The 12,978-nt window shown below is 38.1% G+C and overlaps 1 protein-coding gene across 1 annotated transcript in view; it reads left to right on the forward strand.

Annotated features, from left to right (window-relative positions):
- Positions 1-12,978, forward strand: part of LOC122558088 (fibrillin-2-like) — a 339,601-nt gene that overhangs the window by 171,483 nt on the left and 155,140 nt on the right. Inside the window, exons 18-21 of the mRNA XM_087994253.1 lie at positions 397-522; positions 4,625-4,750; positions 10,298-10,417; positions 12,637-12,774. Coding sequence (XP_087850379.1) covers positions 397-522; positions 4,625-4,750; positions 10,298-10,417; positions 12,637-12,774 — 510 coding nt within the window. The remainder of the gene's footprint in view (positions 1-396; positions 523-4,624; positions 4,751-10,297; positions 10,418-12,636; positions 12,775-12,978) is intronic.

The following is a 12,978-nucleotide window of genomic DNA, read 5'->3' on the forward strand; positions in this document are numbered from 1 at the left end:
CATCAGGACAGCATTTTTAAAAAATGTTAACCAAAATAAATGTCCAGTTTTTGAACAATATCGGTTTTGGGAGATTTCACCTCTGTTGGAAAATTGTAAACATTAACCCCACATATCTTCATCGATTGCTTTTGATGAATAGAAAATTAAAGAATATGTGAGAATGATATCTAAATGGACTCAGGTCAGGCTCCAACAGGAGTAAAGCCTTTTAAAAGCTGAACCTTTAGTTCATGTTTATAAATGTAAGTCTTCTTGCGTATATTTATCATAGAAGGTAAAAGTAAATTGTTGCAATGCAATAAAATATTATTTTAAAAAAAGCAATGTATTTAGCAATCTAAATAGAAAACATATGTTTAAATACTTATTCTTGTGTTGCTTTTTGGTGAATAGATATTAATGAATGTGATCTGGATCCGGATATTTGCCAACATGGAATATGTGAAAATCTTCATGCCAGCTATCGATGTATCTGTAACATTGGCTATGAATCTGACCTAAGTGGGAAGAATTGTGTGGGTAAGTAATACTGTACAATTGAACAACAAGCCAGTTTTTCTGTTTTGTTTGTTGATCCTTCTGCCTACCTGTAAGAAGACACCAACCATTGGCCAGCCCAGGCAATTGTGTTTGTACAATCAGATTTCAATTGAAGATCATTTCCTGTAATTATTAGGGTAAAAACTATTGGAAAAATAAATGCCCTGCATACTTCACATTTTAGTAGAAAGTTGCAAATAGGGTGGAACTAGCATTCCAAATTTTATTTTGAAAAGCAAAAAACTGAGGATGCTGGAAATTCAAAATAAGAACAGAAATTGCTGGAAAAGCTCAGTAGTTCTGGCAACATCTGTGGAGAGAAAGCAGAGTTAACGTTTTGGGTCTAGTGATCCTTCTTTTAGACTCTGAACTAGGGTCACTGGACATGAAACATTAACTTTGCTTTCTCTCTACAGAGGCAGCCTAACTGCTGAGTTTTTCCAGCAATTTCTGTTTTTGTTCCAAATGTTATAGTCCGTTGTTAAAGAGTTTGGAAAGAGAAGTTTGTTGACTTATGCTTCTTCCAGTTGTGATTTATTTATATCTCTGTTCTGTGTTTCTTTCTCTCGCAGCATGTCCAGTAACCACATTGTCCCCTCTCCAGAACAGAAACCTTCAGTCGCACTGGCTGTCTGCTGAAATAGCCAGCAACAGTTTGAAAGCTTCTTTTATGAGCTTTTGGATTTTTCCAACACTTTAAATAAGTTATTAGTACTCTATTCTTAAAAATGGCTACCAAAATTAAACATGTGAGTCCAGTTGCACATGGACCATCTGGGCCACCAGAGATCTGGTGGATCTCTGCTTGTGCTACTTGAATTGATCTCAGTTGATGCTACTGCTGGACAAGCCAGAATCCAGACTGAAATCTGGCTTGATGGATCGTAATTTTGAAAAAATTTAACAGGGACATCTTTCACTGAATCCCAAGTACATAATACTACAGATTTGGTTTTAACAATAAAACCTAAGTTTATTACTCAAAAGAAAAGGTGATAAAATTGATTGACCTAAGCTATTTACAAAAAATACATTTTGAAAGATTTCAAAACGCAGTACAAATACAATACTCTTTCTCTCTCAGTACCATCCTTTTCATGTACTGGAAGACCAAAGAGAATTCTTTTTTTTCTATCTCATCTATATATTTAACTAACTGCTGCTTTCAGATCCCAGTCTCAAGAGTTTAATAGCTTTTTGATTATTCATACAACTGGCCTTAGACGTTCTCAGCTTCAAATAATACCGTTAAGCATTCTAACCAAATTCTTCTGATTTGGAACTTTTAAATTAATTCTTTACATTGAGTTAACATATGTCTTTAGAACTAACTCCTTCCTCTAGGAGAACTGTTTCATGCATCCATCTTTGACCAGAACATCCAACAACTGAAGCCAAAAGCTCACTGTACAATGCTCTGGCCACTGGTTTAGTGCTTTTATTGGATTGCAGAACACAATCCACAAAAGGTAATAAAAGTGCTGGAACTCCGTGTCATAAAAACTGAATTCAACATATGCATGCACTCACAATAAAGCAGGACCTCAACAAAAATCAACCTCTGATCATACTAACTAAAAGCAGGTTGACTCTCTTCACTCTATTATATCTAAACCTAAAACTTTCCCAGTGCAAACAAAGTCCCATTGGTGCTCCAGGAATTATCTCTCTCATACTGGTTTAAAAAGACTTAGTCTAGAAATACTAATAAGTTAACCATAAAAACACCCTCTCACACACAGAGCAAAACCCGAATGCCACTAATTCAAAATCCAAACTCTTATTAAATGATATTAATATGTATCTATATTACAAATCAAAAGAAATTCATATGAGGATCGTGGATAGGGTGAACAGCCAAGGTCTTTTCCCCAGAGTAGGGGAGACCGAAACTAGAGGACATAGGTTTAAAGTGAGAGGGGAAAGATTTAAAAGAGATCATTTAAATTTTCATGCAGAGGGTGCTGCATGTATGGAACAAGCTGCCAAAGGAAATGGTGGAGGCTGGTACAATTACAACATTTCAAAGGCATCTGGATGGGTATATGAATAGGAAGGGTTTAGACAGATATGGGCCAGATGCCTGCAAATGGGTGTAGATTAATTCAGGATATCTGGTCAGCATGGACCAGTTGGACTGACAGGTATGTTTCCGTGCCATACAGCTCTATAACGCTATGACCGTAAACACCTTACATGACATGGTCCTTACAGAGCAGTCTCAGTTAGGTCTGAACTTGCTGAAGGTTTATCCTCTTAGCCTGGGGGATCCCAAGAGATGGTGTTTATAAAGTTTGGAAGACAAAAGGAAGAAAGGTTGTGAAACATTGTACACAAATTACAATGAACTACACATTTTGTTTTTTTTTAGAAGGAAGTCCTTTAGAACTAAATGAAATGGAATTATTTTTAATGGTACATTTCTGTGTAGTGAGGTAAGAGAGAACATGACTGAAAGTCTTTCCTTTCTTGCTCATGTTTAACTCCGAAGTATTCTACATCTGTTTATCATGGAGATTTGAGAGCCAAAGATCATTTGTGCCTTTGGCAAAGGAAAATCATTTCCATTGACATTCGTCAAAAATATTGTTTCTTCAAATATTCTTTAAGCTTTTGCTTTCTTAATTTATTTGTTTAATGCATTGCATCATGAGACAGCTTGCCAAGGCAGCAACAGCCAAATACTGTAATGTCTATAAGTACTAGAGTGTTTTATCTATTCTTGATCAGAAATTTGCAAGGAACCACTATGTTTAAACCTAATGTAGATATATTCTATAACTTAGGTCCTGCTTTATTGTGAGTGCATGCATATGTTGAATTCAGTTTTTATGACACGGAGTTCCAGCACTTTTATTACCTTTTGTGGATTGTGTTCTGCAATCCAATAAAAGCACTAAACCAGTGGCCAGAGCAGTAAAGGATCAAGTAGCTGCTGTTTCCTGTAATCACATTTACGATAAATAAATAAATGAAATCCTGTTTTGATATTTGGGAATCCGAGAATTTACGGGTGATTTGAAGATCACATTGTGTGATATGATGAATTCTTTCTCAAGACCACATCTCTAGAAAGTTGAGTTTTGCAAATGAGCTTGAACTAACATTCCAAATTTAATACTCCATTATTGAATAGAGATTTAGCTCTGCTTTTTATATACAGAGGAACTCTGATTATCCAGCATTCAATTATCTGATTATCAGATTGTCCAGCAAGGTCACAATGTCCCTATGCTTGGCTAAACTGTGTTATCCGGCATTTGATTATCCGGAATTTGATTAACCGAGTGAAATACTCTCCGCACGTGTCCTTCGGCTAATTGAGGTTCCTCTATATACTTTACATATTTTCTGTTTCCTATGTATCGGGTCATTATCTTTTCTTGCTTCTGGTGTGAGTGTTTATTTAACAAACTGGGTTTAAGGGGCAGTGTTCTCACAGTCACTCCCACAGGGTGCGCTGTAAGCATATGATTATTGAAACTAACCTGAAGACTTTGAGCTTCTGATAAGATGATGTACCATGAACCATTCTGTGTCCTACAAAACAATTAGTTCCAAACTTATAGTTAGTGTGGCATATAACGTAACACTCATTATAGTTACATGACACATAAAAGCATTCTGCTCCGAGAAATAGCTTCTGCCAAGTAATGAAATCAAATCACTTGCTGCACTTTATTTACATTTGATTAACAGAGGTTACCTACTGTGTTACAAGCAGAGACAGTCACTACATACAAACTCTTGTGACACTGGGGTTAGGGGAGTTTTAAACTATATCATAATAACATATAATGACAAGCAGCAAGCAAGAATTGGTGACCCTCGCTTGTATCCCCAGCTATAAATAATGGATGTTTATTCTGTGAACTGATTGATGTGGAAATGTGACTTGACAAAGTCAGCAAGGAATCATGAAGGTACTTCACCAAATTATTTTTATTAGACATTATTAAATACTCATCGAAAAGAATCAACACCTTATATTTGTGGTTAATTATTCTGCTAAGATTTGCTAATTCTTTCTTGAGTTGTTTGTCTCTTCTCCTTGTGATTTGCCACCACTTCTACCTTCCAGACATTGATGAATGTGCAGTGAACAGGCTCCTCTGCGATAATGGTCTTTGCCGGAACACACCTGGTAGCTACACCTGCAGCTGCCCAAAGGGCTACCTCTTCAAACCAGACTCTGAGATGTGTGAAGGTGAGGACTTTAATGAATGCACTCAATTGAAAATGACATCCACTCTTTATAGCAATTGACCGTAAGGCAGTAAGTAGCAAGCATCTGCATTGCAAAGGATCACCTGCCCAAATCACTTACAGAAGAGAACTTGAGCAAATGAGAATAAATTCCACAGTATGGGCTTTCCAACAAAATCACAAGTAGTTTAAAGTATAAATACCAGTGTTGACGTAATCAATTGCTGTTTTTTCAGACAACATTCATTTGGGCAGTAACAGAGGTTACCTACTGTGTTACAAGTGGAGAAAATCACTACATACAAATTCTTTTAGCACCTCATAGTGAGAAAACCTCCACATTAATGTCTGCACAATTACATTTTCTCATCATTCTATAGCAGCCAGAGATACACGCTGGGCATTTGCCTGCCTTCAATCAGAGACGTGTTTTTAAGCAAATCCTTATGTACCAGATTCTGGTTAATTCTATCCTTTCCATTTCCCAACCTCAAAGAGAAAAATCAAAGTGGCAGAATTACTGCAACAACTTTCTGTTGCAGCTGCTGGAGGAGGTCAGTGAGGAACTAATGGACAAAGGTATCAGACAGAGAAATAGTTTAGAGCAAGTCATAGACAGCATTGCTGTTCATCAGCTAATTTGTTTGTTGGATTTGGCATTTTGGTTGTAAATTGAAGATAGTAATGAAGGTGACGGATATGATTTTGAATTGTCATTATTGAACCATCCTTCCAACATCAGCAGCCCACCTCAACCATCAAACCATTCCTAATCTTTAAAGTTGACTAGTTGGTTAAAAGCAACCACTATTGCAATGTTTTGAGAAGACTCAATCTCCAATAGCTGAGTGTGCAATTTCACCAGCTGGGTTTGAACTGCAAACTTGTAGAGCATGTTTGTCTCAGATACAATACCTGGTATGTGGTAAACCCACCCAGACCCATTCCCCTACCTTTGACTAATGCACCTATCACTACAGTGATTTAGCATGGCCAATTCACCTAACCTGCACATCGTTTGGATTGTGGGAGGAAACCGGAGCACCCGGAGCAAACTCCACACAGATAGTCGCCCAAGGCAGGAGTCAAACCCAGGTCTCTGTGGTGTTGTAAGGCAGCAGTGCTAACCACTGAGCCACGGTGCCGCACCTTTCTGTGCTATACTACAGAAAAATGGCATTAAGGTGACAGAAAATAAAAGGTCATAAGGTAGGAAGTGCAACCTAAAAACAATACACCAGAATTCATCCTTTACTCACTCCACCAAGAAATGAGCCATTTGCTGTTTGCCTATCCATGTAACTGATGGTGGTGAGATCGATTCTGACCATCAGATTATGTTCCTGCCTCCTACCACTGCTACCTCAGGGACTACCAAGAGATGAATGGCAATCCCAGTGAAAACTCTTTTTGGAAGCTGCAGCTTTGTGTTAAACCACATCCCATTTGTTCATAAACTCCTTCTAGAGAAGAGGAAGGATAGAGGAGGCTTGTTAGATGGTTTGAGTAGATTACTGTTGTTTCCCAGATGCTGTTGTTTTGTTAACAATTTTTATAAACTCCACTAAAGCCTTGCTTTCGATGTGGTTTGGGGAGTTTGGATTTTTCAGGCTGGACACTAAATATTCTCCCAAGTAGCATAGCAGGGCTAATTTAAAACAGGCGTCTTTTGATGTATAATTCCAGGGTATCCTAATATTTTGGAAGTGGTAAACCAAAAGGTACTTCTTTCTTGTTTCTCTAATGTAATGCACACATGTAATCAGAGCCCTTGAGCAAACATTAAAACCACAACTGAATTTCTGATTTGAAACAGATACAGTATTTGGTCATAGAATGATGTGTGTTTCAGAAAGGTTAGAACACAAAGTCTCAGTGTGATTGTAAGGTTTGGTAAAACAGAATGGAAAACTGTATACTCCATGTTTACATTTGTGTAAAACCCAGTCATAAACTAAGTTACTTGACAATACTTAGCTCTGTTTTCCTTCACTCAATGACCCATACCTGGTTAACACTGTGGTTTTCCTTTATGATTAAATGAAGTACATTTAATATCAAGTTATGCAGTTCATTCAAATTGTCTTTGAAGCACTTAGTTTGAGAAAATAAAATCAATTTTCTCTTCCATTCAAGCGCAGGTCCTTATATTTGTGCTTTTTCAATGCCTGATATGTGGTTAACTTGTCCTTATATTTATACTATTAGTTTATTCTCCTCACTATTAACTGACTCACTCAAAATAAATGATAGCTGTGAGATTGTGGCTGTTGCACTGACATGTCAGATGCTCAAACATGTTCACCTCTACTTGAGATTAAAGCAATCAGTCTATCAAATAATTCAATCTGCCTGAAAGTCATTTCATAAACATGTAAAAAAAAGGTCATAGAGCTACTGTTCAGTATATCTGAGATAGCCAATGAAACTAAAACAACCTCACATTGCACTTGTAAATTCTGATGCATTAAGATATCATATACAAAGTTATATTTCCACTCAAAGCTCCATAGTATTAAACACAAGGCCAGGTTTACAGGTTTTACACCAATAGCAACTTCTAATCATTCAGAACTAAAGATAAAGTCTTGTTTATTTTTGATGTGGAGGTGCTGGTGTTGGACTGGAGTGGACAAAGTCAGAAGTCACATGAGACCAAGTTATAGTCCAACAGGTTTATTTAAAATCACAAGCTTTCAAAGTGTTGTCCCTTCATCAGTGAAGCCAGCTCCTTCACCCGATGAAGGGACAGTGCTCCAAAAGCTTGTGATTTTAAATAAACCTGTTGGACTATAACCTGGTGTCATGTGACTTCTGATTCTGAACAGAATCGCTTTTCATTTTTACCTAAGGCACAGCATATAGGTCAATAATGCGAAGTCAGGAGCCTGAATGTCACAGTGGGACAGTGTGCTTAGATCTCAGGTAAACAGGCTCAGTCCTGGACTTCTGTGGAGTTAAAAAGATGTGCACAACCCAATTTTGAAATTCCTGACCATTCTCCCCAGAATAGTTTTCAGTGGGAAATGATGAGGCTGCAGGTAGTGAACCCAGCCCCTGCACTAAGATTCTAACTAACTCCATTAGGAGATTTGATATCTCCCCACCTCCCATTACCACCCACTGCACCACCATCTCCCTCAAGCAAGTACTGCTCACACATCAATTTCATGGGATCAGACTAGCCTCAAGATTCTTTTGAAAGATGTTTCCTGTGCTCTCCCTCTGATCCTTCCATGCCAACTCATGTTCACCCATCCACCTGTCAAGACTCCTCATATCCACCATGAGTCTTACATGCCCATCACCCAATCTTGTACAAATAAACATTGAGCCATTAATCAAATAAATCACAGAAGGAACAATTTATTATAACTGCTTAATGATGCCAATCAGGCAAGGTCAGCTGTTCTTTTCAGCTGTCAAAACAAAAATGTCTGCTGAGAAAATCATTTGGAATCTATCCTGTGGGCCAAGCATATATAATGAGGACAGGTGTAAGATCTCTGTGAAAGGCTTATTTTTATAGTACACAATGTGATTGACTCTTAACTGCCGTCTGGGCAATTAGGGATGGGTAATAAATGCTGGCCCAGGCAGTGACGTCCTCATCCCATAAGTAAGTTAAAAAAAAGTCTTCATTATGCATGTTTCACTCTGTATAGGGGTTTTAAAATATAACATACATTTCAGATAGTTAGCAAGTTATTAATGTCAGAGAAAAAAATAAGCCTTTCACTTTTCTCAACCACCTGGGAACTAACTTCTTCATTTTGAGGCAAATCTTATTATAACATAGAATATGGAACAGTACAGCACAGAAAGGCCCTTCAGCCCACGATGTTGTGCCGACCATTGATCCTCATGTGAGGTAAACCTAATGTACGTATCCTCAAATTTCTGTGACCATATGCATGTCCAGTAGTCTCTTAAATATCCCCAATGACTTCGCTTCCACAACTGCTGCTGGCAATGCATTCCATGTTCTCACAACTCTTTGCATAAAGAACCCGCCTCTAACATCCCCTCTATACTTTCCGCCAAAAAGCTTAAAACTATGATCCCTCATCTTAACAATTTCTGCCCTGGGAAAAAGTCTCTGGCTTTCAACTCTATCTATGCCTCTCATTATCTTGATTCGGAGATGCCGGTGTTGGACTGGGGTGTACAAAGTTAAAAATCACACAACACCAGGTTATAGTCCAACAGGTTTAATTGGAAGCACACTAGCTTTCGGAGCGACGCTCCTTCATCAGGTGATTGTGACCTGATCACCTGATGAAGGAGCGTCGCTCCAAAAGCTAGTGTGCTTCCAATTAAACCTGTTGGACTATAACCTGGTGTTGTGTGATTTTTAACTTGATCTCAGTATCTTGTATACCTCAATGAGGCCCTCTCTCCTCCTCCTTTTCTCCAATGAAAAAAGTCCGAGCTCAGTCAACCTCTGTTCCTAAGATAAGCCCTCCATTCCAGGCAGAATCCTGGTAAACCTCCTCTGAACCCTCTCCAAAGCATCCACATCTTTCCTATAATAGGGTGACCAGAACTGGACACAGTGTTCCAAGTGCGGTCTAACCAAAGTTTTATAGAGCTGCAACAAGATCTCACGACTCTTAAACTCAATCCCCCTGTTAATGAAAGCCAAAACACCATATGCTTTCTTAACAACCCTGTCCACTTGGGAGGCAATTTTAAGGGATCTATGTACCTGCACACCAAGATCCCTCTGTTCCTCCACACTGCCAAGAATCCTGTCTTTAATCCTGTACTCAGCTTTCAAGTTCTACCTTCCAAAATGCATCACCTCGCATTTATCCAGGTTGAACTCCATCTGACACCTCTCAGCCCATCTCTGCATCCTGTCAATGTCATGCTGCACTTACAACAGTCCTCTATACTGTCAACGACACCTCCAACCTTTGTGTCATCTGCAAACTTGCTAACCCATCCTTCAATCTCCTCATCCAAGTCATTAATAAAAATTACAAAGAGTAGAGGCCCAAGAACAGAGCCCTGTGGAACACGACTCACCACTGACTTCTAGGCAGAATACTTTCCTTCCACTACCACTCACTGTCTTCTGTTGGCCAGCCAATTCTGTACCCAGACAGCTAAATTTCCGTGTATCCCATTCCTCCTGACCTTCTGAACGAGCCTACCATGGGGAACCTTATCAAATGCCTTGCTGAAGTCCATATGCACCACATCCACAACTCGACCCTCATCAACTTTTCTAGTAACATCCTCAAAGAACTCAATAAGATTTGTGAGGCATGACCTGCCCCTCACAAAGCCGTGCTGACTGCCTTTAATCAAGCCATGCTCTTCCAGATGGTCATAAATACTATCCCTCAGAATCCTTTCCAACACCTTGCAGACGACAGAAGTGAGACTGGTCTGTAATTGCCAGGGATTTCCTTATTTCCTTTCTTGTATCTTAAAGCAAATTTCAAGATTTTTTATCAATTAAAATTGTATTTTAGTTTGTTTTGCCAAATGACTATGTCAAGCTGTAACAATACTTAAAAGTGGCTATTTGTGTCTCCAGATGTTGATGAATGTGAGAGCAGCCCTTGTGTCAATGGAGAATGCAGGAACACAGTCGGCTCATTCTCGTGTGAGTGCTCCACTGGTAGCAAACTGGATCAAAGCAGAACTGTCTGCATTGGTGAGATACAATTTCACTTTCTCTTTAAAAACAAAGAACAAACTCAAAGGATTTCCAAGCCGAGAAAATAGATTCTCGCCTAGTATTATTTTTTAACCAGATTTAGTGCAAAGTTTCTCCTCAAATGACATTACATTTATGATGAGATTAAAGATAAAGTGGAAAACTTGGACATTTAAGTGTTACATAAATGACAGATAATTTATTATTCTTATTAATTGCATCTTTTTTAGAATTAGCCATGCAAAATGAGGAATTCTTCCCTGACTAAGTCATGCAGCCTTTAATATATATCAAAGTTTCAAGTTTGGTTCAGTGATCAATTTAGTGTATAATAGTTTGGATCTTTTCAGACTATTAAATTCATTAGAAACAGACCACTGCATTGACAGTATAAAATTTAGTTAATAGATCTGCTTCATATCCAACAGAGCAGTGCTTGTTCATCGGCAAAGTATCTGCAATTATATAGTTTGACTTATTTTCCTAAAAGTGCTGTCAGGGGTCCAAACTGAGAACCTGTCATCTTGATAACTTAGAAGTTCAGTAAAGGAAGTGGTCTATCTTCTATCCTCACTGTGACACAGAAGCGTTCTGTGTTACTCTGGCAAAATGTTATTATGACTGAGTATCAGCAGTCTTCCATTGTGTCAGATGTACATTTAACGCTCAGTCAGATTGTGCTACAGAGTCACAGTCAATCTTTTTTGAAATGTAGACACTGTTATAATTGCAATATAGCAATAGCTTGTACTGTGATGCACGGTGCTAAAGGTCTAACTCATGATTACTTATTTATAAAACCCAGTTGACTTTGTTAGAAATATTAAAATAAGTAGGAAAATATGTTTTAAAACAGGGAGCTTAATGTCTCTTCTGCAACAGCAGCCTTCCCAACCCCAACTTCCCAACTTTCTTTGCCAAGAACGTCTAGGGAGGAAATATGAAAAATGAGGCAGTCGTTGAAATCTAGTGAAACAGAATAAGTTGGAAACAAGTTAGAGTCATGTATTTATTCACTTCAAAGAGTCTGCACAAACAGAGTGACTCCCAGGCATGGCAATTATAATATAGCAAGCAGCACAAAATGTTCATTCTTCCAGTTTGGAAGCAGTGGTAGCACGTTAGTTATGCACAGGTTCCAGTACCATTGTCAAGATTATTGAATATTTTGGCCTTAATCTCGAGAGAGAAAAAAACACAAGTTGACTCATCCAAAGGAGTAGGAAAATGGGAAAGCTTGAGGCACTTGGATTATTAGATGGAAAAGGATGCACTGTTACAGATCAGCTTATCGAAAATATTTAAGGTTGACAAGAAAATAGATAAAATATGATTGAAATATAAAGTTTAAGAAGTGAAGGTACAACAAAGTAGTCATGGTGTTAAACTAGTAAAAGGTTAAGTTAGGAACAATGTCAAAACAATTTTCAGAAAGAGTGATCAACATGTAAAAATAGTTTCCAAGATGAGGTATGCAGATGAAAACCTTGCTATCCCATAACAGAAAATTGGATATTGAAGTAAGGAGGTTCACTTGGGGTGGAGAGGGTGAATGAAGTTCTCATCTCGCATTGTCTTGTCAGCTTGTGACATGGTAGGCAATCAGGATTGGCCTTGACAATAATGTCTACCTTGGTCATATAGGTAACATTTTCTGATGAAATATGGCAAGATATCTGCCGGACTGTTGGCAACACAAAGAGCAGTATGTCTACAAGAGAAGGAAAGAATGAGTGAAAACATAATGTACTTTGAAATTTTTATTTTCATTGTGGCATTTTCTGGTGTTTGAATATAAAGTCAGAAATAAAATGGTGACAGTTCCATGTTGTGTCTGCATTTTTAACTTTGCTGCTCAGGGCCAATGATAATCAAAACTGCATTTCTCGCCAAAAAAAAATGATATTATCCAAGTCTGTCCTTTGAAGTTCCTTTTGATTCCTCAGAACAGTAGAAAAACAAGATGGGAAAAGTTAGAGTGAATCTTAAACACACAGGCATAGTCTTTATTCAAAATACATATTTGGATTAAAGCAGGGCTGATATAAAAATGATGCAAGCACATTGCATGGCTAGCAAAACAACACAGCTTTTCCAGTTAGTATGAAGATATGTTGCGTCTGCTGTATACTCAGGAAATCCTGAGACATTTATCAGTGAAAAAGGCTATCATTAAATCCTTGTAATTAGTTGAATTTTCTCATAAATTACCACAGACAGCGTGAAAGGAACTTGCTGGTTGAACATCCAAAACAGCCGCTGTGAGGTGAACATCAATGGAGCCACACTGAAGTCAGAATGCTGCGCTACTCTGGGAGCTGCATGGGGCAGTCCTTGTGAACGCTGTCAACTAGGTACTGAAAATGGATAACAACAAAAAGAATTCCATTTACAGAAGTAACTCTGGGAAAGTAACTAATTTGATTGTGTAGAATTTTTTAAATGAGCACTTTTTTTCAAAAATGCACTTTAGTTCATAAAAATATCACTATACACGTACATAGTTACTAAAGCAGTTTGAGTTCTGTGCAGTAGCGTATGAAGAAACAAACATCGGA

Source organism: Chiloscyllium plagiosum, unplaced genomic scaffold (genome assembly GCF_037043375.1).
Source record: "Chiloscyllium plagiosum isolate Xiang-an unplaced genomic scaffold, Cpla_swu_hap1 HiC_scaffold_2, whole genome shotgun sequence".
In the NCBI taxonomy this organism is placed as follows: Eukaryota; Metazoa; Chordata; class Chondrichthyes; order Orectolobiformes; family Hemiscylliidae; genus Chiloscyllium; species Chiloscyllium plagiosum.